General features: G+C 36.7%; 1 protein-coding gene across 3 annotated transcripts; it reads left to right on the top strand.

Moving 5' to 3' along the window:
- The first annotated feature begins 17,493 nt into the window (after positions 1-17,493).
- On the top strand, positions 17,494-25,839 carry LOC120270982 (poly(A) polymerase I-like). Of its 3 annotated transcripts, none has more exons than XM_039278081.1 (12): positions 17,494-17,691; positions 17,778-17,856; positions 18,480-18,590; positions 20,397-20,494; positions 20,600-20,683; positions 20,806-20,942; positions 21,108-21,175; positions 21,296-21,341; positions 21,466-21,553; positions 21,642-21,749; positions 21,844-21,903; positions 25,754-25,839. In XM_039278081.1, the coding sequence occupies exons 1-12, from the start codon at positions 17,605-17,607 to the stop codon at positions 25,817-25,819; spliced, it is 1,032 nt and encodes a 343-aa protein (XP_039134015.1). In that variant the 5' UTR covers positions 17,494-17,604; the 3' UTR covers positions 25,820-25,839. The 3 variants fall into 3 exon arrangements, 2 of the variants coding, with proteins under 2 accessions (XP_039134015.1, XP_039134006.1); XM_039278072.1 differs by having other exon boundaries at positions 21,108-21,180; positions 21,444-21,553; XR_005539736.1 differs by lacking the exon at positions 25,754-25,839 and having other exon boundaries at positions 21,108-21,180; positions 21,444-21,553; positions 21,647-21,749.
- The last annotated feature ends 1,823 nt before the right edge of the window (positions 25,840-27,662 follow it).

Here is a 27,662-nt window from a genome sequence, read left to right as displayed (position 1 = left end):
AGTGTGTAAACATGTTTAGGAATTATTTGAAGAGCCTGCAGAGTTTTCTAAGGCATCTAGAGAAAACACACGAGCGTGTGGAATTAACACACGCCCATGGTTTTGTATTGCAAGCTCATCTAGAGAAGGCACAGGGGCGTGGACTCATCCCTATGAACGACCTTGTGATTCTCGCACGCCCATGCTGAATTTCCCACGTGCCCGTGTGATTTCTTGCGAGAATTGGCAAACTATCCCGAGAGCACACAGGGGCGTGGACTCGGCCCTGTGGCGAACTTGTGAAATACACACGGGCGTGGGTAATTTCCACATGCCCATGCGGATCTCTGCAGACGAGCTCTTTCCATCCCGAGAAGACACAAGGGCGTGTGGCTGCCCCCCTGAGTTAGGCTTGTGAATGCCCTCGCCCGTGCGGAATTTCCACACGGGCGTATGAAACACTTAGCAATTCTTCTCGGTTGGACAGAGAAGCCACAGGGACGTGCGGCAACCCCAATGTGTTGGGCACACGGGCGTGGGTATTTCCCAGACGCTCGTGCGGCTGCATTCAGAGAGATTGAGTGTTTTCCCGAGAGCGCACAGGGGCATGCGTCTGCCCCTGTGAATCTCTCAGGTGGAGGCACACGGGCGTGTAAAATTTTACATACTCGTGTGGTTTTTGAAGGTATTAGAAAACTGCATTTCCTCTTTATAAATTGTTCAAGCTTTACTCATTAACCGAACTCCGAACACTCAGGAAACATTCTTCGACCTTCTCCCGACCTCCTACTGTCTATTTTGTGTCAATTGTTTGAGCTTCTTGCCGATTTTAGGGGTTTTAGCTTCATCTCATCGGTATATCCTTGTTTTATCTTGTCGCTACCCTAAGTCAATTCTATTCAGATTTTCTTTGATTAAACTGGTGAATGCACCTCATTTTCATGCTAAGATGACTGTGATATGTTTTTAATGAGCTCTAGAATTAAGGAAGAGGTGTATTCATGGATTTTGCCACAAGGGGCCATGCGGTTTTCACGCCCCGTGAATCCACACGGGCGTGTGGAATTTCCACATGACCGTGTGGATTCCTGCATTATTAAATTATGAATGAATTTGATCGATTCCTTTTCTAATACATGCAGGTATGGTTCCCAGATCGAAGAAGATAGCTGGTAAGTGTCCTAGAGAGCCTACTCCTGAACCTGAAAGCATGGAATTTACACTCCTTGAACATCAAGCTCGATTTGAGTGACTAGCGAAAGCTTAAGTTCGGTCAGATACGAATCCCGGATGTGAGCTCCCTTAGGGAGGTACAATTAGCACATGACATGGCTGATGAGGTCGAGGACTTACTATCGGTGGATAGTTGCCCCAAGCTATTGATTATTCGTGACCCTGCTATCCACCTACTCACATTAGAGGTGCTCGCTTCATTTGAGTTTGACCGCTCTTATGCTCATTTCGATAGCGTTGACACAATTCAGTTCAGAGCTTTTGGGTAGCATCACAGTATAAGCATCATGCAGTTCTCTGTTAGGCTTGGTTTATATGACGAGGGGTTTACTAAGACGGAGGAGTATGAGGATCTACCAATTGACATTTCAAGAGGCTTAACTTCCTAGAAAGCATATTAAATACTATGTGGTAAGGGAGGATATGAACCATGAGTGTCTAACGCTTCATGTCTTTCTCAACCTAGTTACAGATATCTTCACGCCATCTTGAGTAGGTCAGTGAATGGTCGCGGTGACAGTACAGGAGTCCTAAGCAAGCAGGAACTTCTATATTTATACTCTATCGTATGAAACGAGCCGATTCATTTGGGACACATCTTAGCGGAGTATCTGAAGCACCAAGGATAGTATCCTAGACTTGGTTTCATTTTCTTGGGCCTATACATTACTAGACTCATCTTAGGGACGAGTTTACGAGACACGATCAGTGGGGCCGAGAAAATAATAGTACCAGCACCCCTCGGACTAGAAACAATGAGACTCATGGGTATGATCAGGAAATATCTGGGTGGTGTTTATGTGCTGAATATGTCCCCATCAGAGGCTCTTGTATCCGATGAAACCACCGTAGAGGGGTCTCCACCATCTTTAGAGTCACAGCTCGAGGGAGATCAAACAGAGGCGGTACCTCCGGTGATAAAGGACCCCCCCCCCGGCGTGTGCATGTTTTCACCATCTCGAGCCCAGGATCGCTTTGAGAGGCTCCAGAGCGCTGTGGGGGTGATACGGACAGAGGTGGTAAAGGCCCGAGCAGAGATTGTTGATATTAGGGTTGCACAGGCCGCACAGTATACAGAGTTCATGGCACATTTCAACACATTACAACAGATCTTAGAGCGAAATATCGGCTCGTTATTTGTCCTGCGGTCGAGGACTTATTAGGCCAACTCGGCTTCTACAGCACCTCCACCCCCTATTGTGGCACCAGTTGACCCACCATGTACTTCATCACCAGCAGCAGCATCAGCAGAGCCAGAGGACGGCATCGACACTTGATTTTATTTTTCTCGTCTTTTACTTCCACATTTTATTTTGGACTTGTACACTCAGAAAGGACTCCCCTTCCAAATGTGTAGCAACATAAGATAATTGGTAACTAGTATTACTAAACTAGATAAGTGATTATTAAATAAAGAAACTATACAATAAGCACGAATAAGTTTTGTTGTACAATAATAGGTTTACCTACATGGGAACATTGTATACTAAATGATAAAGCATTTAATCAATGAAAAACCTATTCCAATACGCAAGAAAAAATCTATCTGAATAAAAACAAGACACATAGTTACTATAAATATATATTACTCTTGACATGATCACTTACCGTATGGTGTCCACTATGTTTGCCATCAACAAAGTAGAGAGCCTTCTTTATCCACACATTGAATTACTATGTGATATTTGAATACATCTCACCCCATCATTCTCCTTTGAATAAGTAGTTTGACTGATGTGTGATATCTGACTTCTAAAGTAGCCAATGGTGCACATTGGGTGGCATGGCCTATAGGTCATTTACAACATCATCATATTCTTTAAACTTAGATACATATGCAATGTGAATAAATATGGAGCAACAATCTTTCTTCAATGCCTTGCTAAGTCTAACATTGTCTTTCATAAAATTTGCTCCAAGTGCCGTAGGCAATATGCATGCGTGATAAAAGGAAGACCGTTGTGATGACGTTGACAAGGCCCTTAGACCTGCCTAACATAAAAGTAATAACTCTTCATAATATTTTTCATCATAAAAGGTATCACATGTGGCATTTGGCATTTTTCCATGCCAAATGCCACATGGAAAAAGCCATTGTTTTCCATCTTTATTTATGGCACCTAATAGAGTACCAGCATTTTTTCTCTAGCAAATGAGTTCCATCGAGAAACAATAGCGGCATACAGCCCATTTTGAATCCCAAGATACATGCTTTAAACAAAAGAAATGCATGTCTAAAATGCTTACCATCTTTATCTACAATCATGATGCTACCCGGGTTCATCTCAACCACCTTGTTTGTGTACCAAAGTAATAAATCATAGCTGGACAACTTGCTTCCATAGAGGGTAACCCGAGCAATCTCTTTACCCAACCAGGCTTGCTTATATGGAAGGTTGACACCATGTTCACGTAATATAGATGGCCCTATACAAGGACCAGTCCTTCAACTTCTAAATTACACATGCGCTAGCCCATTTTTTTATGCTTTCGTATGCAATGCCAAGCTAATACCACTACCCCAATTATATGACAGATGCATTATCTTCATTCTAAAAGTCTCTTTATTGTATTCCTTTGATGCATGGAGATGCCACTAACAACCAACCACGGCTCATTGGACAGTCACCTTGTGTTTCTCATTCTTTATAAATGTGAAGTTAAAATTTCACTTGATAGCAAAATTGTGCAGTGCATCTAATAAGTGCTTGTCTATGCATATTAATTAGTATAATTTACTTACATTGAGCATTGGTTTTTATTAGATTTTATGGCTCATTTTTGTGTTTTTGTGTACTTTTGTGTATTTAGGATTGTGAAGACATGTTGAGGAGAAAGAATGCAAAAATAGGTCATGAAGATTCTTTATGGAGTTCTTTTGTGTAATATAACGAGCAAGATACAAGCCATGATTATACACATGAGAGTGTGTGCCAACTTCTAAAGAGTGTGTGCCATCGGGGGAGCCGGCGACAACATTGATTCGGAAAGGTGTGCCCTAGATATGTTGGAGGAGCTCTTATAGAAGATGAAGCATCTCTTGAAACCATCAGCACAGATCTAAAAGGGGTTTTCTTTATGGTTTTCATGTGTTTTGATTTATTTTTTGATTGCATATTGTATTGGTCCATGGAGAGCTAAACCCTAGTGGGTACTTGGCCATGTAAACCCTCGGATTTGTTATTTTATTGACTTTTATTATTTTTCTTTAATTGAGTATTCATTTGAGTTTCAATCTTATGTGATTTATGATTTTTTTTCCTTAGAGTCACACTAGGGTTGAGAGCTACACTTAATCATCTTAGTGACGAGTGACCATCAACGTGATAAGTACTTGTGTATGCATATTAATTAGTAAGTTTTACTTATATGGAGCATTATTTTATCAGGATTTATAGCTCATTATTGTGTTTTTGTGTTCTTTTATGCAAATAGGGTTGTGAAGGTATGAAGAGAGAAAAGGAAGCAAAGATAAGTCATAGAGGCACATTTTGGGATTATTTTGCATGACACGTTGATCAAGCCAAAAGAAAGCCGCGCTTGAATACATGAGAGTGTGTGCCAACTTCTAACGAGTTTCAAGCCAATTCATGAGTTAAAAGGGTACAAAGGCAGTCACACACTTATATTCCAGCTTTATGTAGAGATTTTAAGAGTTTTTTCAACATGTTTGAAAGACAAGATGCGACATGACCTATCACATAGGTATGTGCCCAGCTGTGTGGCATCAAACACTATTTATTAATTGTATTTAATTATTGTTCATTGGGTTACTGTAGCAAGTTACTGTTCACAGTGCCAAAATATAGAATCCATATGGCCGTGTGGAAATTCCACACGACCGTGTGAAACCCCAATTTTTCCAAATATAAAAGATCAACTTGAAGAGTTATTTGGTGATCTTTTTTAAAGGTTTTGGGGAGAAGTCAGCTAGAGTTTTAGAGAGGAGGTCTTTGCACTCAAGGGAGCATTTCTTCATGAGCTTTCATCAATTTCTTCATCATTATAGCCATCAGGGGAGCCACCAACAACATCGATTCAGAGGGGTGTGCCCTAGCTTCGTCAGAGAAAATCTTGTAGAGGTTGAAGCATCCCTTGAAGCCATCAGCACGGATCTAAAAGGGGGCTTTCTTTATGGTTTTCATGTGTTTTCATTCATTGATTGATTGCATATTGTATTACTCCATGAAGAGCTAAATCCTAGTGGGTACTTGGATATGTAAACCCTAGGATGTATTTGTTTCTTTTAACTTTTATTGTGTTTTCTTTAATTGAGTATTTATTTGAGTTTCAATCTTATGTGTTTCATGTTTGGTTTTCCCTTAGAGTGACACTAGGATTGAGAACCTATTCTAATATCATTTTGACAAGTGACCATGACCATTAGGATTAGATTTACCAAGGTTAAAGGGGGTTGAAAGGGTGAGTCGAGAGGTAGTAGAACACCCCCTTTGTCCTCCGATGTGATTTATCCTACCACCATATTCCAAGAGTTCTTTACAATCACAACTGAGTAAAGTATCGACAGTTCCCTTTCTGCTAGGGCTGAGTTATGATTAGGGATCTTTCACCTGGACCAAAGGGTTTGATCTAGATTTGGGAATAGAGTTTATCACTTGGAATCTCTAGAGCTTTAAGTAGTTATACATGATGTGAGGCGTCAAGAGTCTTCTCTCCGCTAGGATCTCATAGGGGACTAGTCATGGTTGACCTTAGATTTGGGACCTTGTGCTTTTAGATTTCCATGACTTATTAAATCTCAATTAGGGAAGTATAGTTTTAGTCTTGCACTTGAAACAACAATCCTAAGGGGAGCATTGTCCGGGTATCCCATCTATCTTGTCTTTTCCTCTCTATTTCTATTTTCCTGCTTAGTTTTCCTAATTTAATTATTTGTGAAATTGATTACTCACACATTCATTCTATTGATTAGGCTAGATAGTAAGGTTACAATTATTACTAGTACTCTTGTTCCCTGTGGATTTGACTACCAACCCTTTGGGAACTTTATTACTTTGACACCTATGCACTTGCAGTATACACACGCAATGGTGTGCCAAGTTTTTGGTGCCTTTGCTAGGGAACAAGATATTAGGAACACTTGAGCTTTATTACTTTAGATATTTTTCCTTTTCATTATTTTTGTCTATTTCACACTATTTCCTTCCAACATTCTCATTTGTTTTCTTTTGTCGTGTCGTACTTTTCTTTCAAGGTACTTGAATGATAATTAATCAAATTACAGCTCTATCTATTCAAAATGAAGCTATTAATGCACATATTAACAAAAAATTTTCATGCACAACAAAAAAGAAATCCATATTACAGCACATATCATCCAAATCAAAGGAGCTATCCAAACCTCTTATGGAATATGGATGGACAACAATAGGAACCACCTCAAGAAGAATTTCAATTGGATGAGAAAATTGAAGATGTACCTCGGTTTGAAAGAGTGTTAGCTAAATTTATTGAAGTATCTGATGCCGATTTCCAAAATATTGAGGCCTTACTAAGATGTCATGAAATCTCCTTCAAAAACCTTGAACATCAAAAAGGAGGGATACTTGACATGCTTTCTAAGGAACAAGAAGAATTTAAGCAAGTAATGTAAGTTCCTTACATAAATGATCTAGCAGTCAACAACAATGATAAAGTGGGGCAAAAAGAGTATGATGTTGTAGAGACTGAGAAGATGCAAGAAGAACCTTTCTTTCAGCGTGAGGATTGCTTGAATGGATAGTGTTCTCATGAGAAAGAAATGATACATGAGGGTTTGTTGAAGACATATTTCTTTTAAGCTAAAAAGAAAGAAGAAGCAAACCCTATGATAATGGAACAAGTATCTCTCTTTGGGATTGATCAACCCATAAAGTGCAAGAAAGAGATTTTGGGAAGGGGAGAAGATATGGGTAGGAGATTTAAACCATCCCATGACCCACTTGTGCTAAGCTTGGATAACTCCCAACCCAAATTGTTCCCTTAGAGGCCAAAAGTAAGATGGCTGAACTCTCCAACAAATACTCCACCCAGGAAAGTAGATTTTTGGTTTAAGGAAAGTAGTTATGTAATTTCTATCCAGGATAAGTACACTCTTTTGAATCCTCCATATGGTAAGAAAGAGGTGCGTCAAGCTCATTGATAAGTGCTTGAGTAGACATATTTCTCTATATGTTTTACATGCTTTGAGCATCATTTTTACCATGGTTTATGTCTCATATAGTGTATTTGGTGTTCTTTTGTGCAATTAGGTTGTGAATGTTTTAAAGGAGGAAAAAGAAGCAAAGGTAGGTTATAAATACACATTTTGGGAGTTTTTGTGCAACCTAAGGACCAAGACACAAGAGGATCTTATGTACATGGAAGTGTGCGCCAACTTCCAAGAGAACTCAAGCCAATTTGTGAGTTGGAAGGGGACAAAGGCAGTCACACAACCATGTCCCTACTTGTGTGAAGAATGCAAGAGTTTTCAAATGATGATTCGATGATGAAAACTCTTATAACCTAGCACGTGGACGCGTGCCCGATGATGTGGCCTCAAGAGAAGAGTATGTGAGACACGTTTGTGAAGAACACTATAGCAAAGTGTTGTACCAAAAAAATACTGTAACGTACTGTAGAAAAAAAGCACTGTTTACGCAACTATGTGAAAATTCCATACAGTCGCATGGGAATTTCTACAGCTCATGCGGTCACATGGAGGCATATGTCAGACGCAGTTTGTGCTTATAAATAGCCTTTTTGCCCTATTCTTTGACATCTTTTGGTGCGGCTCTTAAGGGGTGAGACGGCTAGGGTTTGTAGAGGAGATCTTTATGTCTTAAAAGGCACTTCTTCACCAACTTTCGATCGATTCCTTCTCCGTCATAGCATAAAGAAAGCCACCGGTGACCCTAGCTTCGGAGTGGATTCCATCAAGACTTCAAAGATCTCCATCAAGGCCATCAGTTCATATATAGGGGGGTTTATTTCTATATCTTTTATATACTTTCATTCATTGATGATTTGTTTTTTATATTGCTCCATGGAGAGCTAAACCTCTAGAGGGTATTTGGGCTTGTGAACCCTGGGATTCTAATCTTTTGTGGATTTTCTTTGTGTTTCTATTTAATTTGAGTTTGGATGAGTTTTAATCTTGTTTACCTAATGTTTGCTTGCCTTATTGATCTTATGGTTGTTTGGTTTGCATGATTTGTTGCCTTGGTGAGATAAAGGTCTCCATTAGAGTTAGAACCCCAAGATTGAAGAAGATTGAGAGGGTGAGTCATGAGATAGTGAAGCATCCCCTTTCTCGACCGATTAGTGTATTCTATCTCCATATTCCCTAAGCTTTATGCAACCATATTTGGTGTGAGGTGTGAGATTAAGAGATTTCTCCGCTAGGACTTTGTTGGGGATTAGGGACCTTTCACCTAAAGGTAGGTTTAGGGCTATTCTTAGAATTCGGATATACCCTTTGGAATTCCTAGAGTCTATTGTCGTCATATGTGGTGTGAGGTATTGAGATTGAGTGATTTCTCCACTGAGACCTCGTAGGGGACTAGTATCGATAGCCTGGAGATAGGCACCGATTGTTCTTAGATTTTCATTACTTAACCTACTCATTCTAGAAACACTTTGTATATCCGATAGCTAATACCTGAATCCTAGGGGAGTATTTCCCGAATGCCCCATTTTTACTGATTGAGATCTCCCTCTATTTTACCCTTGCATATTCATCTTTGGTATTCATTTCTTCGCATATTAAATCATCACATCGTCCCATTTATCATTAGGCTAGATAACAGAGAAGGAGTTAGTACTAGTAACCCTATTCCCTGTGGATTAGACTACCCAACTCACTGAGTATTTTATTACTTTGACACCCATACACTTGCAGTACACACGCAAATTGATCGTGTCAAGTTTTTGGTGCCATTATTGGGGAACAGGATATTAGGAACACTAGGACTTTGTTACTTTAGTCATTCATTCTTTTATTTATTTTTCTACTTCATATTTCTCTCTTTCGCCATTCTCATTGTTTCTTTTCATTGATTTCAGCTACAGGTTATGACCTGAGGGAATCCTTCGACATTGGTTGAAGAATATCCTGAAATTGAGTATAGATTATGTAGAAGGGGCAAGGAACCTACATAAGAATAGAATTTTCCAGCTGAAATAGAGGTTAAAGAATCCGACAATATGGCAAAACAAGAGGTGCAACAAAGAACACTTTCAGATTTTGCTCGACCTACAGTTCCTGGGACACAGTCGAGCATTGTTAGGCACCAGTTGCAGCCAAGAATTTTGAATTAAAGCCGGGTTTTATTCAGATGGTTAAAGCCAAGAATTTTACTTATGTGTTCCATGTTTTATACTTATGTGTTCCATGTTCATGTTCTTGTAGCCAATGGTAGTTTACCTTAGGTGTAAGTGTTGTATTCTTAAGTTTAGGAAAGTTTGAACATTGAATGCCATCATGCACTAGTTTTACTTGAAATCTTTAGATTTTTTTTGTCTGATTTCTTATCATGTACACTACTTACTCATTAAACCTGTGAAAACTCTAGTTCAGTATTTTGCACCGTAATCACAATCTTTTAGTTATATACACATTGGTGTGACATCCGCAAGTACACGGGGTTATAAGGTAATACCTCTTGCGTAAGCATGAGAGGGTTGTATTCCCAGGGCCCAAGGAGCTACCCTTACTTCCTCTTCACGTGTTGTCTAGCCTACATATTCAAGTGATGTGTTCTAAACTACAAAGTAATAGAAAAAACTCTAAGATGAGTGTCTATAGTAGAGGTCAAAGTTAGAGTAAAATCAAGGGATGAAGGTGGTCAAATATGAGGATTCCCCTGGGCTACTAGAGTGAGAAGGATGTTATAACTATCATGCAATTGGTGGTTTGGACCAAGTGAATCCTAAGATAGGTCAACCCGATGGTCACGACAATTGACCCCTAATCTGGTACTAGCATTGATACAGAATTTCTTCCTATCGAATCCTCCTACAATTGTAATACAAGCAGGGAATTCTCTATTTAGGGCTAAAACACAAACTAGGTCCAATTCTAATATTGGAGGGGCACAAAATACCAGATGGTCACGGTGTATTTGTACATGGATCCCTTCCAAGCTAGGTGTGTCTTATACAAGGACGATGGTCACGCAACCTAGTACAACCTAGAAATTCATATACAGAGTTCTCATGCATATCAATACATCAAAGTACACCAAGTATGAATTACAAACATACAAAATGCAATAGAATAAATCAAATCATCCAACTACACAAGTTCACCCCAAGGTTCACCAACATTCAGTGACCTTGGGGTTTAGTTGTTCATGCTAACAAGATTCATGGTAAAATCCACAAAAACAACTAAATAAAACAACATAAAACTTCATCAAGTGATGAATATGGAGAGACAAGTCGTGAGAAGCTTCTAACGATGCCACCAAAGGGGTGGCTTCCTTGTCCTCTACAAGCTTGAACAATGGGAAATAATGCCAAATCTTGTCTCTTCCTTTGGATTCCTTGCCTAAAATGTCTTCTTGAGCCTTCTTTACCCTAGATTTAGAAGATGGAGAGGAATGGTGGGGGTAGGGGAAGAAAGTATTGAAGAAAATGCCTCAAAAAGCCTTAAACCCCCCTTTTAAAACCTTCTCGAGATGGCTTCACGGCCTCATTCGCAGGCGTGAGAGAGGCCGTCAGAGTCTCAGGAATTCACGGATACCGGTGAACCTTGGGTGTAAACTTGCTTGTTTGGATGTTTTAATTACTTTAATATATTTGATTGGGTTGTGGTTTAAGCCTTGTGTTTTTTAATATATTGAATTGCATGAGAACTTTGTGTTCAACTTTTAGGTTGTACTTGGTTGCATAACCATCGGGTATTTCGCACCCCTCCAACCATTAGAGATAAACCTAGGTATTGTGCTTGACCCTAATTACCTAAGCATAATACAATCATAAGAGGAGTTGGTCTGAAGAATTTTTGAGCCAATAGTTGTATGGGATTAGGGGTTGACCTACTTTAGGTTGCCTCTTGGCTCAAAACCGTCATTGCTTTGTAATATTAACATCCTTCTACTTTAATAGCCCTAAGAAGATCCTTATTTGTGACCATCTTCTTCTATAGAAATTTCACTCTTTCACGGGGCCATGTAGATACCTTTTAGAGCACTCACTCAAATTTGTAGGCTAGACAATGAGTAAAGAGGAAGTAAGGGTAGCTCCTTGGCCCCATGAAATATGACCCTTATATCACTCACAAGGTTTTACTTAATGACCCCGTGTACTTGCAAGAGTCACACCAATGGTCTCAAGCACGACTGTGCTCTTTTAGGGTTTTGTTTTAAATGTGCAAGCATGACTTTGAGCAGGGGTCGAAGCACGGCCCTGCTTTCCATTTTCTTTATAAGCCCTAGTCCGTGGTCTGTGGTTTCTCCATCCCCTTCCTCTTTTCATTAAAGCTCGAAGTATCTCTCTCTCTCTCTCTCTCTCTTAGTTTGTTTCGTTCAGTTTCCCCTATTTTCTATGGTTGGTTGGTTGCACCCTATCTATAGTTGCTCTTACGATATTTATGCATTGCTCAACTCTTGTCTAGAACACCTGCACTTAAGCATGGTCGTGCTTTCTGGAAGCACGCCCGTGCTATTCTTGGCCACATTAATTTGACTAATTAGTTATTATTCCATCTCTTGTAGGTCATCATGCCTAAGAAGAAAACCAATAAGGGTCCCTAATAGAAGAAGAAGTCACATAGCCCAGAGAGTTCAAGGATTACTTCCGTACAAACTTTATTTGAAGCATCGATTCATAGGAAATAATACTGACATTCCCTAAGTCATTGTTTTGGGTGTCTCCACACCATTGATTGGGACATGTTGAAAATAGCTAATCTTGTCGATGAAGTGCAGCAGTATTTAAGTGTGGGCTCATGGTTTCACATTTTTGATATAACTGACCCTGCTTACCATGAACTAACTTTGGACGTCTTGGCCACTTTCGAGAAGAAAAAGGAGGAAGTATCCTAGCATCGGCCAGATGCACCTAGTTTTCAGATGTTGGGGAAGCGGTTTGTAATGAGTTACACAGAATTTGCAATTATAATGGGTACTTACGATGAAGAATTCACTCGAATAGCAAAGTATGCAAACCTTCCACTCTCGAGTGCACCGTCATTACTGCAGTGGCGCCATCTATGTATTAATAATTTGCTATTTGACCCACATTCTTCCAAGGCTAGTACTCTACAGTACCCAGGTCTTTGTGTGATTCATTCATTACTGAGTAGATTGGTTACTGATAGAGGTGCAAAGTATGGGAGTTATTACTCGTAAAGATTTCCAGTATTTGATTAGCATGCCAAATGGAGTCCCGCTTCATTTGGATTATATTTTAGCCAATGCTCTACATCATCAAGGAACAACTGGCCTGGTTGGCATCATTTCTATTGGGCCCTATATCACATGATTAGCAAGGGGGTTGAACTTATTGGCAGGGTGTCAACAATAATAACCCTCTCATCACTAATTATATGACTCAGTCTCACAATTTGGCATCCCCGCTTTTCCAAGTCAATGCCGATTCAACTTTATCCGGTGGTTTCCTGTTTGATCGACGGCTAATGCGGAGTTTATAGAGAATTGCGGACCATTATGAATCCTTATCTATTGGATCTTCATCATTTACACACAGTATTGGAGTGGATACCACCGATTTTAATGACCATATTGCTGATTCAGGAGGCACTTCAACAGTTGTGGATAGCCAAAGCATTCAGGATGCCACAAAGTCCAAGTCCGACTGAGCAACATTCACCCTTTTATATTTTCTATTTTATTTTTTGTCGTTGGACTTTGTATTTCATTTTATTATTGGACTTGTATTTTGTTTTTTTTTACAATTAGCAAGGGGAGCCCCTACTTAACTATTGTCTTACTGTTTTTTTATTTTTATTTCAGTATTTTATCTTATTTTATCTTCTTTTTCATATTTGAGCTTCACGTTGTACCCTTCTTGTTTTACAGGATGTATGCCATCTTTGGAATTTTGTGGTGTTCATGTTGAGAGTGCCATCATCACTCTCCATCTCCAGAGAAGCCCTAATAACTCTCCTCAATTTATTCTATTATCTTCTTTTATTCGTTTGTGTGCTTGCATGTTGTACATTGAGGACAATGTAATGTTCAAGTGTGGGGTGAGGGTTATCTTTGTATTCATCGTGATGATGCATGACTTAGAACGATCTATGACTTATTACTAGGGATTCTCAAGACTAGGAGTGACATTAGAGCTAGTGTATTTTGTTGTGCTAAGTGTTGTTTCACCCATACTTTGGAACCCCTTTCTAGTTTATTTTTTCACTTTAGTTGTGGGCTTGCTTGTATCCTAGGAAAGATTGTAGTTTTTAGACCATTTATTTATTAAAAAAAAAAAAAGAAAAAAAGAGAATAAGTGTGAAAGAGAACTTATTTTTCTTTTTAGTTGTCAGAAAGTCAGATTCAAAATGAATGCCCTACTGACGGTTGTAAATAGTTTGTGCAAAAGATGGTAGAAAGAGCTATCTCCCTTTGAAGTGTGAAAGCCACCCTTGAGTAGTCAGATCTTGGGCTTTACCATTGTTTCACTTGATGACCTACCGAGGGAAAGGTCTACCTCTAGGGAGTAAGAAGCTACTACCCACTTAGATAAGGTCTGTTGAACTAGTTTCTTTTTCCAAGGAGCATAGGGTACATTCCTAAGGTGAACGCATCGTACATATGGGAGTATGGAGTATTGGGTGAATCTATTTCTTGAGGAATCAATTGTTTACACACTAGTCTCTAATGTTGCCTTGTTGTCATTGCTTTTTCTATCTTTTATAAGATTCGAGGTCATGCACTCATCTTCTTTTCTTGTGAGCCAAGTATTTGATTAAGGACAAGCAAAGGTTTAAGTGTGGAGGTATTTGATGAGTGCATTTTATATAAATATTTTATAGACCCTATTGTGTGTTTTACTTGTCCTTTTAGCACGTTTTTATGATAAACCGATGCTACTTTAGGTAAAGTTTGCTAAATGTTACAACTAATTGGGGTTCAAATGAAAAGGAACTAAAAAAGACCAATTCTGATGCGAAACAGCATTAGAATACACGTTTCAGGATAAGCAGGTCCGAAGCACACCCATGCTCGAAATACGGGCGTGATGAACCCCGATGTGTTTTACTGGAGTCTGCACATAACTGAGAAGCAAGGTTTCACTGTGCCTAGAACTATTATGTTGAAGAAGCACGGTTGGTAAGCACTGGCGTGTTTACCCCTACGCATTTTACTGGAAATCTGATGAGAATATCAGCATGGTCACTGTGCTTCTTGTACGAGCGTGCTCTCTAAGAACAAGCAGTAAGTACTACCGTGCTTACCCCGTGTGATTTACTGGTTTGCGCCGAAATCAATTCCCAGGATCTGGAGCCAAGCATGGTCATTAGCACACACATCATCACGGGCATGCTTACATCGAGAAAGGATTATGTAAGACCTAAAGTTAGATTTCAAGGGGATCTTCTTCTCTCTTTCTTGAGGTGCAGGTTAGGGTAGCCGTTAGCATCGTTTAGGGTCCGATCTGGAGCGGAGACAAGCATGGAAAAGGAGGATCATCAGTAATAACTATTATCAAGCCTCCTCCAACGTGATTGTGATGCAAGAAGGGAGTTTAATGGACAATTTCTATTTCTCTTATTGTTTTCTTATGATTGTTCGTAAAATTATGAGGGGCTAACTGTCTTTCAGTACCCCGGATTATGAATCTTGACCTCTAGTGCTTTGATTTTAGTGATATTGATTCTTGAGTTTCCTTGTGGTCTTTCTTTTGTTCATATTGCTTATCTTTCTATTTGTTGATTACTTTGATGCTTTTATGTTGCTAGCTTAATGAGGGACTTACCGACAGTAGTATGAGCTTTGATTTTTAACTGCTATTTCTCCGTTGGTTGTCATTGCATTTTAAGTTGCTATTCAACCTTAGATTGATTCGCTGTCTAGAGAGTAATCTCTACTCATATAGCTAGGGCACACATCAAGAAAAGGCTTGAGTTCGCTCCGAGCCTTGGGCAAGGCTGTACGTATCAAACCATCTATAGGTGTTCACCATAGTGTAAGAAGAAACTCTTAAATCATTACCTAGTTATTGCATTTGTCAAGGGGATAAATTCGGGGCACTGTCCTTTCCACTGCTATCTCTTTAACCCAAAACCCTACCTCTTCTTCATTCTCTATTCTTTTCTCCTTTAGTAGATTAACTAATTCAAACTAATCTTTCAGTCGGCTAGATATTAGGAAACGAACAAGTATCGAGAGCTATACCAGTCCCTCTGGATTCAACTACTCGATCTTATTGGGTTCACTTTACTACTTGTACGATCCGTGCACTTGCGGATACACAAAGCCCGTATCAAGCCTTCTCTCCACTAGAACCACGCAGGGGACTAGTCACCAGTTGACCTTAGGTTTGCGACTGGTGTGCTTTTGGATTTCCACGGCTCAATTAATCTCAAATAGGGAAACATAATTTTAGTCATACACTTAACTTAAGAATCCTAAGGGAAGTATTGTCTTGGTACCCTATCTATCTTGATTGATTCTTCTATATTTCTCTATTTGCTTGCTTCTCTTTTCCATGTTTACTTGTTTGTGAAATCGATCACTTCCACATTCATATCATAGATTAAGCTAGATAGCGAGGTTACAGTTATAACTAGTACTCATGTTCCCTATGGATTCGACTCCCTGACCCGTTGGTTACACTTTATTACTTGAATGACCCATGCACTTACGGACACACCCAAGGGGTGTGTCAGGATCTTTTTCCTATCTTTTGGAGAGAGGTCGGCTAAGGTTTGGTGGAGGTTTTTGCAAGGTTTGAGAGTGCTTCTATGCCGTTCACCATCAATTTCCTTCTAAGGAGAGTTATTGGGGGAGCCGCCAATGGCATCATTCATCCCCCTTGGATCTAGCGACAGCACAAAAGCTCTCCATTGAAATCCTGCATAAAAAATCAACTATCATTCTCACTGATATGGCATTAAACTGCATATTATATGAAAAATTTCTTGAAACACTAACAAAGGAACTCATAGTGACGCCCTTCTTTCGAGGATTCCTCTTGAGAATTGGGGTGTCAACTTGGCAAAGAAAAGATGATAAAAATGAAAAAGGAAAACCTCTAAGACACCAGATGGGGGAATCGGAGATAGATTACAACCAATGGCTAGAGGGAGAGATAAAAAGGTTTAAGAAGGCAATAAGCATTTTAGTGGGTAGAAAATTGCTCAAAGTCTTCCAGAAAGTGTTTGACAAGATGGCAAAATGTTGGATGATTTGATGTTTCACCGTACATATTTCTAAATGGAGATATGACCGGCCGGCTTTTTTCCCCCACTAATGGCAGGGTAAAATTGGATTTCAGTGAACAGAATCTGATGAAGTGAGCTTTAGGGACCAAAAATGAAGTGAAAAAAAAAAGAAGGTGCTATTCAAGAAATTCAGAAGTTAGAGGGATCTCTAAGAAGTTTTGAAACTTTCAGGGGTCTATAAGTAATTTTCCCTACATTTAATTGTATTTCAAATATTTAGAAAATGGAAGAAAGTGTATAAAATTAAAATTTAAAATATCATATTTAACAAATTGTATTTTTTAATTATTAAAAATATTGGTTATATTATTTATTATTATTAATATTAATTATTACAATATATTTTTAAATATTTTATTATTGACACCAGTTTAACTCCGATTTGACCTGGGCAAATCTATCGACCCTTGACCCCTTGGTTTGGGCGAGTTTGACTTTCTTGGATGGAAGGGCAACTCCTATTGTTATTGGAGATTCCATCCACTATATTAGATATGTGAATATTACCATGTCTAAAGGTTTAATCTCCATAGTAGATATCCAAATTTGATTTGAAGGGTCTTGGGTCTTTGATAGCACCATGTGTTTATAGATAATGGCGGAAGTAGAAATAATAAGGTAGAGGGTGAATTGTAAAAGAAAAAAAGAATCAATTAATAAAATTTTTTTTTAAAATTTATTTATATGTTAATTTATAGTTTAATTTATAAAAATAAGTGTCAAACAGTATATTTTTATAAAAACTTTGTTAACAAATATAATTTTATATATTATATAAATTAATTTCTAAAAACCAAAAAACAAAAATATAGTTTTTTTTTAAAAATATATTAAATAAAATAATTTATAAGATATCAATAGATCAAATAATAAAAATTTGGGGGTCTAAGAACCTGATCTCTTGGTTTTATCTCCTGCTCAAATCAAAGCATGATGTACTTCTGTCTTCGACTCTTCATCACTGGTGATCCAACTAACTCTTCCAAGTTCAAGCCTACTCGGCCATGGCAGCGAGGATCTCTCGAAGGAAAGAACCTTTCTTCTCTCCTCCACTGCTTTCTCGCATCTACAACCTGTGTCCCTATTTGAAGGTTCGAATCCCCAAAGCCCTACTTCCCCTGCATTTCTTCAACCATCTTTATCGCATCCTCTCTCATCTACCACCAACGTCTTACAGAGATTGAAACATACTTGTTCGAAGGAAGGCGAGGTTGTTCGTCTTCAAGACATCACCTGGCGCTCAATTGCTAGAGAAAGTTATTTTCTTTTCCCTTTGAACTTGGATTTGTGGATTGGATTCTTTAATTTATACGTCCATCTTTTTCCAGTGCGATTTATTTGGTTATTTATTTCTTCTGATATAATGAGCAGAATGAGAAATGTTGATAATATTGTAGAAATGCATCGACAGATCGAGAGGTTCGCCAGATAATTGAAAATTTGTTTGGCAAAAACTAATTAGCCTGTTGTACACATGCATAACGCAACACACACACACATACACAAAAATAAGGTGCTGTCTTTAGTAATATAGAAAAAGAATGTTAAGGTTTTTTTTTGGGTGGGTGGTTGTTTGGGGGTGGCCGTAATTTAAATCAAAAGAAACTACATGTAACATGCCTCTTGGTCTGTGAAGTTGAACATAATTTAGTGTTTGAGGGGAGAAAGAAAATCAAATTTATTACTCATCCGCTGGATTATTTAACTCAAAATATTGCTTTTTCTAATGGTGCTGTTCATGACTTACCTTTTAATTTCTAGTTTGGTCTTTCCAAATTATGCAAAGTCAAGAATGTAAGTGTTCTACCCTTTTATTTTACCCTAATTAGACAATAAGAATTCAACTAATCTTTTGTAATTTCTTATACAATCATACTAGGATCATATGACCCGGCCACTTGGAAGACTCTAGACTCGAGTAGTGCTGGTATCGTGAACTCAGATATTTCCTCTCCAACATGGACAGTTCTAAAGATTCTTCAGCGTAAAGGTTTGTTGGTATTCATTTATACTGTCTTAATATATGTCTTGAATTTCTTTATTCTTGTAATTGATAATCAATTTTAATCCAATGGCATTTTGTTGATTAATAGCAATATTATAAGTATTTGTTTTTTGGAATATCAACAACCTTCTGCCAAACAAAATATTTTCTTATTCTGTTGAATTTAGTATCTCCAAATGAATTTTATTTTGTTTCTTTAATTCATCTTTTATTAGGACTGCTCTCAAAATTATAAATCAAAATGCGCTAGATGCATGCCACTCCATTCAAATCATAAATAATATCTTTCTGCACTTAGATGTGTTTATGTATCTTTGTTTGTAGTTATGAACTACTATGATGAAGTCATAAAATAATTCAAGGACTTTTTGATATTTAGATCCTCAATAATTCTTTGAAAGCCTTTTTTTTATGTTGTGTTCACAAAACCCTTTACCTCAATAGAAACAAGTATTGTTGATAGGGCCTCTCTTTGTTTTGTTTGAGCTGGGGCTTGGAGGCTAATTGACAGACTCATCTTTGATTCATTTAACTTAGTAAAATGAACTAAATGTTCACTAGGAAGGTATGAACCTCCCAAATTTAGTGGTTGTGGGTGGGAACATTGAAGGTGTTGAAATGACCATACAATTGTATTTGGAGATTTATGTGTATGACATTTATAGATAGACATTGGGATTAGGCTTTTGTAGAGGACTTGTGTTGGATTTTCATATTGTGAAAAGAATCATTCTCCAACTTTTCGAAATTTCATCTAATTGTTTTTGCTTATGGATGTGTGCATTAGGCCAAATCTTATTTAACTTCATTTTATTCTTGTTTTGTGTTTTCTCTAGTTTGTTTGTTCGTATCACATCTTTGTCCAGTCATTATATATATGTATAATGTAATGAAATTACCTGTGTTCGCTTTAGCTTTGTTTATACTTTCCAAGTTTGTAATTTGTGCTGTTCTGATTTGATTCCTTAGGCATTCAAATTGAAAGTGAAATTGTGAAAGAAACATGCGCTGAATTTGAAGAAAATGATTAGGTTTTTGTGCCATAGGACCTAATAATGATTATGGAACCATATAAATCATCTATTGTAGGTTAAGAGATGTTAAGTTCAAGATTTGGATCTATTCGTAATGACAGCATGCCAAGAAAGCTTCATGTACAAGTTAGAAGTTATGCATCTTTTTCCCATACGGTATGCCATGAAAGTTTTCATGTGCAATTAAGAAGTTATATATCTTTTTGCCTTTTTATTTTTTTTTATTACTTGTTAGTTTAAGCTCATTTGGTTTTGTGACTACTTCTAAGAAGTTTTTTTTTTGGATATTTTACCAGAATTGTGAAGTCCTTTAAATTAAAATTACTTAGACTGTAGTTGGTTGGTAAGCAGAGGTGTGTTTCAAATCATGCTTTTTGAAAATTGGTTCAGAAGGAAAGCTTTATATGAGCAGACCACACTTTGACTCAATTATTACTATTAGAAATTAAATATTTAAAAATAATAAAATTACCTTTTTAATTAGCAATGAGTATTTATTATTATTAGTATTTTTATTGATTAGTTAACAAATATTTTTATTTAAATAATTAAATGTTTTAAAATTGGGTTATTGGGATAAGTTAGAGGTGTTTGGCTAACCAAACATCTCCTGTATTAATCCTTTTTTCTGCCAAGCATATTTAAAACCTTTTATATTGTATGGCTCATCCTACATGTCAATTGATGTGTTGTCTTTTCTTTTAGGCTAGCATCGGAAGGAATGAGGTTTTTTTGATTAATGCATGTTTTCATGCAGGATTTGATGCCTATCTGGTTGGTGGATGTGTGAGAGACTTATTATTGAAGAGAAAGCCAAAGGATTTTGATATAGTTACCACTGCTAGTCTTAAACAGGTTTTTAATTTTTTTTTAGTTTTTCTGTGATCCTTTGGAATATATTCATGAAGTTAGCATTTAAGCATAGGGTTAACTAACCTTTTTATATTTTTTTTTTTGTAGATAAAAAAAAATTTTCATCATTCCAGAGTTGTGGGGCGTCGTTTCCAAATATGTCATGTTCAAATTAGGGACTGCACAGTTGAGGTCCGTCATTCCTTTGCCATCACTATATATCTGTTTGCTCTTATTTCTGCATTTTCATTGTTTGATTATCAAAACTTGATTGATTTGTTTGTTTTCTGTTACTATTGACGGATTGCTGTTAGGTTTCGAGCTTTAACACCACTGGCAGGCATGTGAAAGAAAGGGAAACTACTCATTCTTCTCAAATTCCAACCAATTGTAATGAGAAAGACTTCATTCGCTGGAAAAATTGTATGGAGCGAGATTTCACAATAAATGGGTAATAAGCTGACTTTCTCCTAAGATTACTTTGAGAATTTTCCTGCCAGGATTCTATGCACAAATCACCCCTATTGATGACTATCAGCTTGTTTGATAATTGCAACTTCTCGTCTATTCTCACAATATGGAGTTTTATTTTTATTTTTATTTTTTCTTGTAACAGCTTATTCTATGATCCCTTCAATAGGGTCATTTATGATTATATTGATGGAATAAAGGATTTAAAAACATGTAAGGTGATTATTTCTAAATTCTTCAATGTGTAGAACATGTATATATTTATCCCCTTGAATACAATGTTTCTTGCAATCTTGACTTGTTTCTGTTTTGTTTTCATAATTATATGGTCAGATGCACACTGTTATTCCTGCCCATTTATCATTCACAGAAGATTCCGGTATGTTATCAATGTTGGATTGAAAATTCTGGTTATTCTAATTGCATTTGCATGCAATTATAAGCATTCTTACTTGGTAAAGTGGGTATTGATTTTAAACAGCAAGAATATTACGTGGTCTTAGGATTGCTGCTCGCCTAGGATTGCGGTTCTCATGTGAGATCACAGCTGCTATTCATGAACTCTCCTCTTCCATTATGACTCTTCCAAAGGTACTGGCAAATAGACTAAGGTTATTGGCCTGGGTGTTCTTGGTTCATTTTTATGTCTTCTAACAAAATACTATTCTATTTGTTTCAGTCAAGGCTGCTAATGGAATTAAATTTCATGCTTGCATATGGAGCAGCTGAGCCTTCAATTCTTTTGCTTCAGGAATTTAAGCTTCTTGAAATTTTACTTCCCTTTCATGTAAGTAGAAGAAATGAGATTAGTTTTGCGTTCCTCTCATCCAAAAATGTGTTTAGACTGAGTTTTTTTTTGGGCTTCTGCTTTGTGGTTTCAGGCAGCGTATCTTGCAAATCAAACAAAAAGTCAACCTACCCGAAGTTCTATCATGCTTATGGTAAGATGCTGGCTATTGCTATTTAGTTATTGTTGGCTATTGATAGTTTCACAAGGATCCAAATTCTAAATTATATTTTGGATTTATATGAATCTAATAATTTGTCAAGTAAGGCCTTTAATCATGTTCACACGACTGATATTCATGGTATTTTCTTTGATTTCTGTTTTAAATTGGAAAAACTGAGTTTAAGGATTGGTTCCTTGGCTGCCTTGCCTGCAAGCTTGGATCATCTTGGACTCAAGCTTTAGGTCTTTCTCAACTGCCTTAGGGTTTGCAGTGATTAATGGTCTCAAAGAGTTTTATTTGTTTGAATTCTAGAGTGGTCGAGAACCCTCCAAGCTTATAATTGATTTGACAAGGTGCACATGCAATTAAATTCTCTTCAATAAATTGTGGATTTCTTTTTGATATTTATACCATTGGAAAAGTGGAACATTGCCTATGCAGCACCGTGTATTTTAATTGCATGTATACCATATCAAATCATTTGTTTTTTATAAGCCCTTGACATAATTGTCTGTTCAGTTACTCGACCATAAAATGTTTACTGCACTTGCACTTGGGGGTGTTGACTTTGGGGAAAGTGCTGGTGAAGTCATTTAAGTGGATTGATTTCAGATATTCATTTGTCTTGAAGTGGGGGAAGTAACTTTAGAACTTATTTGATTTTGAACTAAGCCCACTTCATCATTTTTTCCACCGAAAGGGGAAAGTGAAATTTTATATAAGCTCACTTCTCCTGACTTCCCTTCATTGTAGGATTACTTTCGTTTCCTGCAAAATGAACATCAAAACTATTGGAAGTGATATTAACTTCCAACAACTTCATGGAAGTGCCATTTTCCCTCACTTTTTCATTTCAGACCACTTTCACCTAAGTGACCGCCTAAAGTTGTAAATGATCTCTTCTCTGAAAGCTTTGAGTTAAATTCAAAGGTGGTGGTGGTTTTGAAGAAGAAAGAAATTTTTGATGAATAAACAGATAATACATATGATCTTTTTACATAAAATGAAGTTTTGTGAGATGAGATTCAAATGTCTCTATATCTCCTCAATTGATTAGAAACTCCTAAATCTCTTGAGATATACCCTGAAATAGTTTCCGAACTATTTAAAAAGAGATTCAAATTCATCATTCAAAGTTTGAAGGCGACCATTTTAACTTTGGCAACACTCTTTTGGGACTTCTCGAGAATTCCCATAGTTGCTTAATAGATGTTGCACATGTGACCTTCTCGAAGGTGTCTTCATCCAAACATAGGTGGATGATGGAAAAACTGTTTGTCTCTTTCCTGCCTTTTATAAGTTATCCTCTCGATTGGCTCCTAATAACCTTTCTTCAAGGTCCTATAGCCATGCAAAGTCTTAAAGTGATTCACCCAACTATCATAGTTCTCCTAAGTGTGTTGTGGAAATTGAAATGGAAACATTCCACTCAACATCTTTGCCTTCAAGAATCTCTCTAATGCTACTTCATTGGCATGAGTGAGGTGGTTTGTGAATGTAGATAACTCGAGTAGAGTGGACAAAGTGACGTATAGAAGAGAAAACTAATATTATACTTGAACCTTTGCTTTTTTGGACTTAGGACTTGATGATTTAGTGACTTTAGGACATTTGCCAGAATGCTTGAATATCCCATATGTATTTCCACCAACCAACCACTGATCAATATTTTATAATAATTCATGTGAGATTTCTCTAAAATGGTTTAGAAAGGGGACTTTTAGATCTACTTTAGATATTTCTCTTAGTGTTGAAAGCAATATGATTTGAGTCATAAGTTGTTTGAACTAAGTAATTAGTCCAAGGTCTTTGGTCCATACCGTTATGAGCCAAATAAGTATACTAACCGATAGAGATATAGCACGGAAAGTTTTCCTCCTGATGTAATTCAAACTTAGAAACCTTTGCCCAAACTTATTCCAATCCCAATTAACTAGCCTAAGGTTGCGTTTGGATCGTGGAATGAGAATGGAATGGGTATGGTAGGGGAATGATAATAAGAATATAGGAATAGGAATGAGAATGAAAACTATGTTTGGTTAGCAAAATATTTAATTGGAAATGAAAAAGTAGAAAGGGGAATAAGACAAAATTACCTTTGTACACAAATAATATTGATAATGAGCTATATTTAATGATAAATAATTTTTTTATTTATAAAATATTTTGAATATCATTATTGAAAACAATTATTATAATTGAATATTTAACTTAAATATCTTATTTTAATTATCATTAGTTTTAATTTTTTAATTAACTATTTAAATAAATAATGTTTTATATAAGTAAATCTCATTTAGAGGAAGTGTCATTACAATTTAAGTATCATAATTAAAAATTTAAATTAAAAATTTTAATTTAATTTAATTTAATTAAACCTCCATCAATGGCAAGTGTCATTTTACTTTAATTTTTTTTTATAATTATAGATACTTATTAAATAATTCATGTTTAATTATTATTTAATTTAATTAATATAATTAATTATAAATTAATGATTTTTATTTAATTAAATATTCATTGGGGCAAAAGTGTCATTTCAAAGGTTAATACAGTTCATTCTTTCCCAATAGTCCCCATTCCACTTAATTTTTGGCGGAATGGACAATTCTCATAGTAGTGCATTTAAACATGAGCATACATTACTGTTGGGAATGATTGCCATTCCAACCATTACTCCATCCAAACCCCCCCTAATAGTTTTTTTTTTCGTTACAATTATCGTAACTTTAGTCATATTGGACTTGGTTTCATTAATCAATTACTAACTATATATGCTTACTTGGACTAGTTTATCCACTTCCATCAAGCATGGTTTAAAACTTTTGGTGACATTTCTACATAATTGTGCTTATAGGATGTGTGAAAATCACCTTGATGAAGGATATCACCTTTTGTTCTTTGATAAATTTGATATCATTGATTAAAAATCAGCTTTGTATATTTGACAATTGCTCAACAATATTCTTCTGATAAGATTTCAACATATTAACTAATCTGTAAATATTTATTACAGATGTATGCTAACTATGTTTTGGTGACTTATTGCCATTTTCTAATTATTCTTGTCTTTACTTTTCTGTTCTTCAGTTTCATGAGATGTATACCACATTAGTGCACATTAGATGTACCATCCGTTCTTTTGGAGTCAAAGAGTACCATTCATTTCTAATACCTACATGGTTTCTGTTAAGGGCACATAAGTAGGATCTCATCACAGGCCGGTTAGCTGGATGGTCTTCTTGGTTTCCCTTGCTTCTTCCATTCTTCGAGAAACCTATTTTGAAAGGTTTTAATAGTGATTTGTAAGAGATCACCAACTCCCCTCTATACCTTTCTTGACTGAAAAAGATAAGAATTCTTATCTAAGAAAACCACCTAACAAACTGTCATTTTTAAATAAAAAATAATAATATTACTTCCTCATTATAGAAAAACATTAAAAACAGAAATCCATGAGTTTAGCTAAAAAACAGAAATGTGGAACTAGTTTGACCATTGCTCCCATGACTGCCGCTATATCTCTTCCCAATAAAAGCAACCAGAACAGAACAGTTTCAATAATTGTAATTTCAATCTATTTCAGAATTGTAGTTTCAGAAATTTAGTTTTCTTAAAAGCCATGTTATCAGCTGGAGAATACATTAAAGTTCTTTAATTACGACTTTGTGGACCATTTTGTTCTATTTGCTTCTATCATTACATGCTGTTTAACTTTCCATGTTTGAGTTTTACCACTGGTAGTGAAATGTAATAAAAGGAAGAACATGCAGTCTGATAAATGTGATACATGGTGAAATTGATTGATCACTTCTTCTAAGTTGCGTCCTTTGTTATGCAGGATATATTCTCAAATCTGGATAAAGTACTTTCTGCTGACCGCCCATCTGATTCCACCTTGTGGTGAGAAAACATTAACTATTCCAACTATTGAAAAGGAAAAGTGATTAGAGATAGATTGAAAGCAGCTCAGGATAGGCAAAAGAGTTATGCTGACAATCGAAGGAGATTCTTGGAGTTTGAAGTTGGTGATAGAGTATTCTTAAAAATTTCTCCATGGAAAGGGGTAATTCGGTTTCGAGGTAGGGGAAAGTTGAATCCCTCGATATATAGGTCCATTTTTTTGATTCTAGAGAGAATTGGACCCGGTAGCCTATCGATTAGAATTACCACCTGAGTTGGAAAAAGATTCACAATGTGTTTCATGTCTCCGTGTTGAAGAAGTATATCCCCGACTCTTTCCTCATTGTCTTGAAACACCACCAAAGTGGAGTTAAGAGAAGATTTGAAGTTTGAGGTGCAAACCGGTGAAGATTTTTGGATCACCAAGTGAAAAAAATCTTCGAAGAAAGAACATACCTATGGTAAAAAGTACTTTTGGAGGAATGATGTTGTAGAAGAAATAACTTGGGAACCAGAAGGAGCAATGAAGAGTAAATATCCCTTGTTGTTTGAAACTAGAGGTATGCTAAATTTCGAGGCCGAAATTTCTTTTAAGGGGGTAGGATGTGGGAGTTTGACTTTTTTTCTTTACTTTGCTTATGTTTTTGCCTTTTGAGTTTAACTTGTTGTTTAAGTATTTTTGAGTGTTCTTTTGTGTTAGGAACTTAGTTATGGTTTTTTTGGGAGGTTTTTAAAGTGGGAGAGAGTCATTTTTGGAGGTTAATCTGAAAGTCCTCACGGTTTCCATGCGGCGCATGGAAGCCCGTGAGGGTTTCTGTAAAAAAATTCAATTTTTGTGGGCTGAATGGACCAACCTGAAGCCCTCACGGCCTCCATGCGGGCGCATGGAGCCCGTGAAGATTTCTGAAGTGGCCTCAAAGTGGTCTCACGAGCCTTGGCATATATATTGACCTTCTTGGACCTTCTAGGACATTCCTAGCTTCTTTTTTCTCCTTCTTCCTTCTCCTCTGATTTTTCTTCATTTTTTTCTCTTCAAACCTCTCATCTTTGATCCCCAAACAAAAGAAGAAGTGGAAATCTCATCTCCTTACAAGAAGAAGAGTTCGATTAAGGCATAGAGAGGATTATCGGTGAGTTAGGCTACATCAACTTCCTCCTTTTCACCCTCTCATCCTTGTTGTGATTCTTTTGAAATTTTTTTGTGAGAAATCTTAGTTATTGAAGTGATTTAAAGATTAGAATCATTTTTAAGGTTGTAAAACCATGATTTGGTGAGGAAATGAGAGACATCTTGCATCTCAAGGGTTCAGGGTTACTGTAGCACCGACCCAAGTTGAATTCCTTTTTGTTCTTTTTTTGCTGATTTTTGAGGATTTTTAAAGGTTTCATTCTTGTTATATCTTCTTATTAGAGTGCTTAGAAAAACTCTAGAAACAATTTACTCCTATTTTTAAGCACATTTTTCCTTCTTTTTTTAATTGGTTGTAGTATTGTTGTTGAATCTTGCTTTTTGTTGGTTGTTTAACGGCTTTCTAGGAGGAGAAGCTTCAAGCAAAGGAAAAAGAGATTATAGACAAGTAACTTTGGAGGGTGTTAGCTCGCCAAGTTTGTGAGTGGGATTTACTAAATTATGGACTATATATCATGCATATATATACATATATATATATTGGCCTTTGAATGACAAGATTTCTATCTATAAAAACTCTTGAGATGTTATTCATTGGATTTGGATATCATGAGGATTTATGATTTGATCTCCTTCATGGTTTTTTTACTAAAGATTATTAATATACATATGTTGTTGTTATGATTTGAAAAAAATATGTTTTAGAAGATATGTTTGA

Source organism: Dioscorea cayenensis, chromosome 2 (genome assembly GCF_009730915.1).
Source record: "Dioscorea cayenensis subsp. rotundata cultivar TDr96_F1 chromosome 2, TDr96_F1_v2_PseudoChromosome.rev07_lg8_w22 25.fasta, whole genome shotgun sequence".
NCBI classification, from domain to species: Eukaryota; Viridiplantae; Streptophyta; class Magnoliopsida; order Dioscoreales; family Dioscoreaceae; genus Dioscorea; species Dioscorea cayenensis.
Note: the sequence above shows the minus strand (reverse complement) of the source record. Positions and strands in the feature narration are given on the sequence as shown.

Coding starts and splice junctions, on each gene's coding strand:
- LOC120270982 (XM_039278072.1), top strand. CDS start 17,605: ATGGCAGCGAGGATCTCTCGAAGGAAAGAACCTTTCTTCTCTCCTCCA. Junction 17,692..17,777: donor ACCTGTGTCCCTATTTGAAG/GTTCGAATCCCC, acceptor AACGTCTTACAG/AGATTGAAACATACTTGTTC. Junction 17,857..18,479: donor GCGCTCAATTGCTAGAGAAA/GTTATTTTCTTT, acceptor CAATCATACTAG/GATCATATGACCCGGCCACT.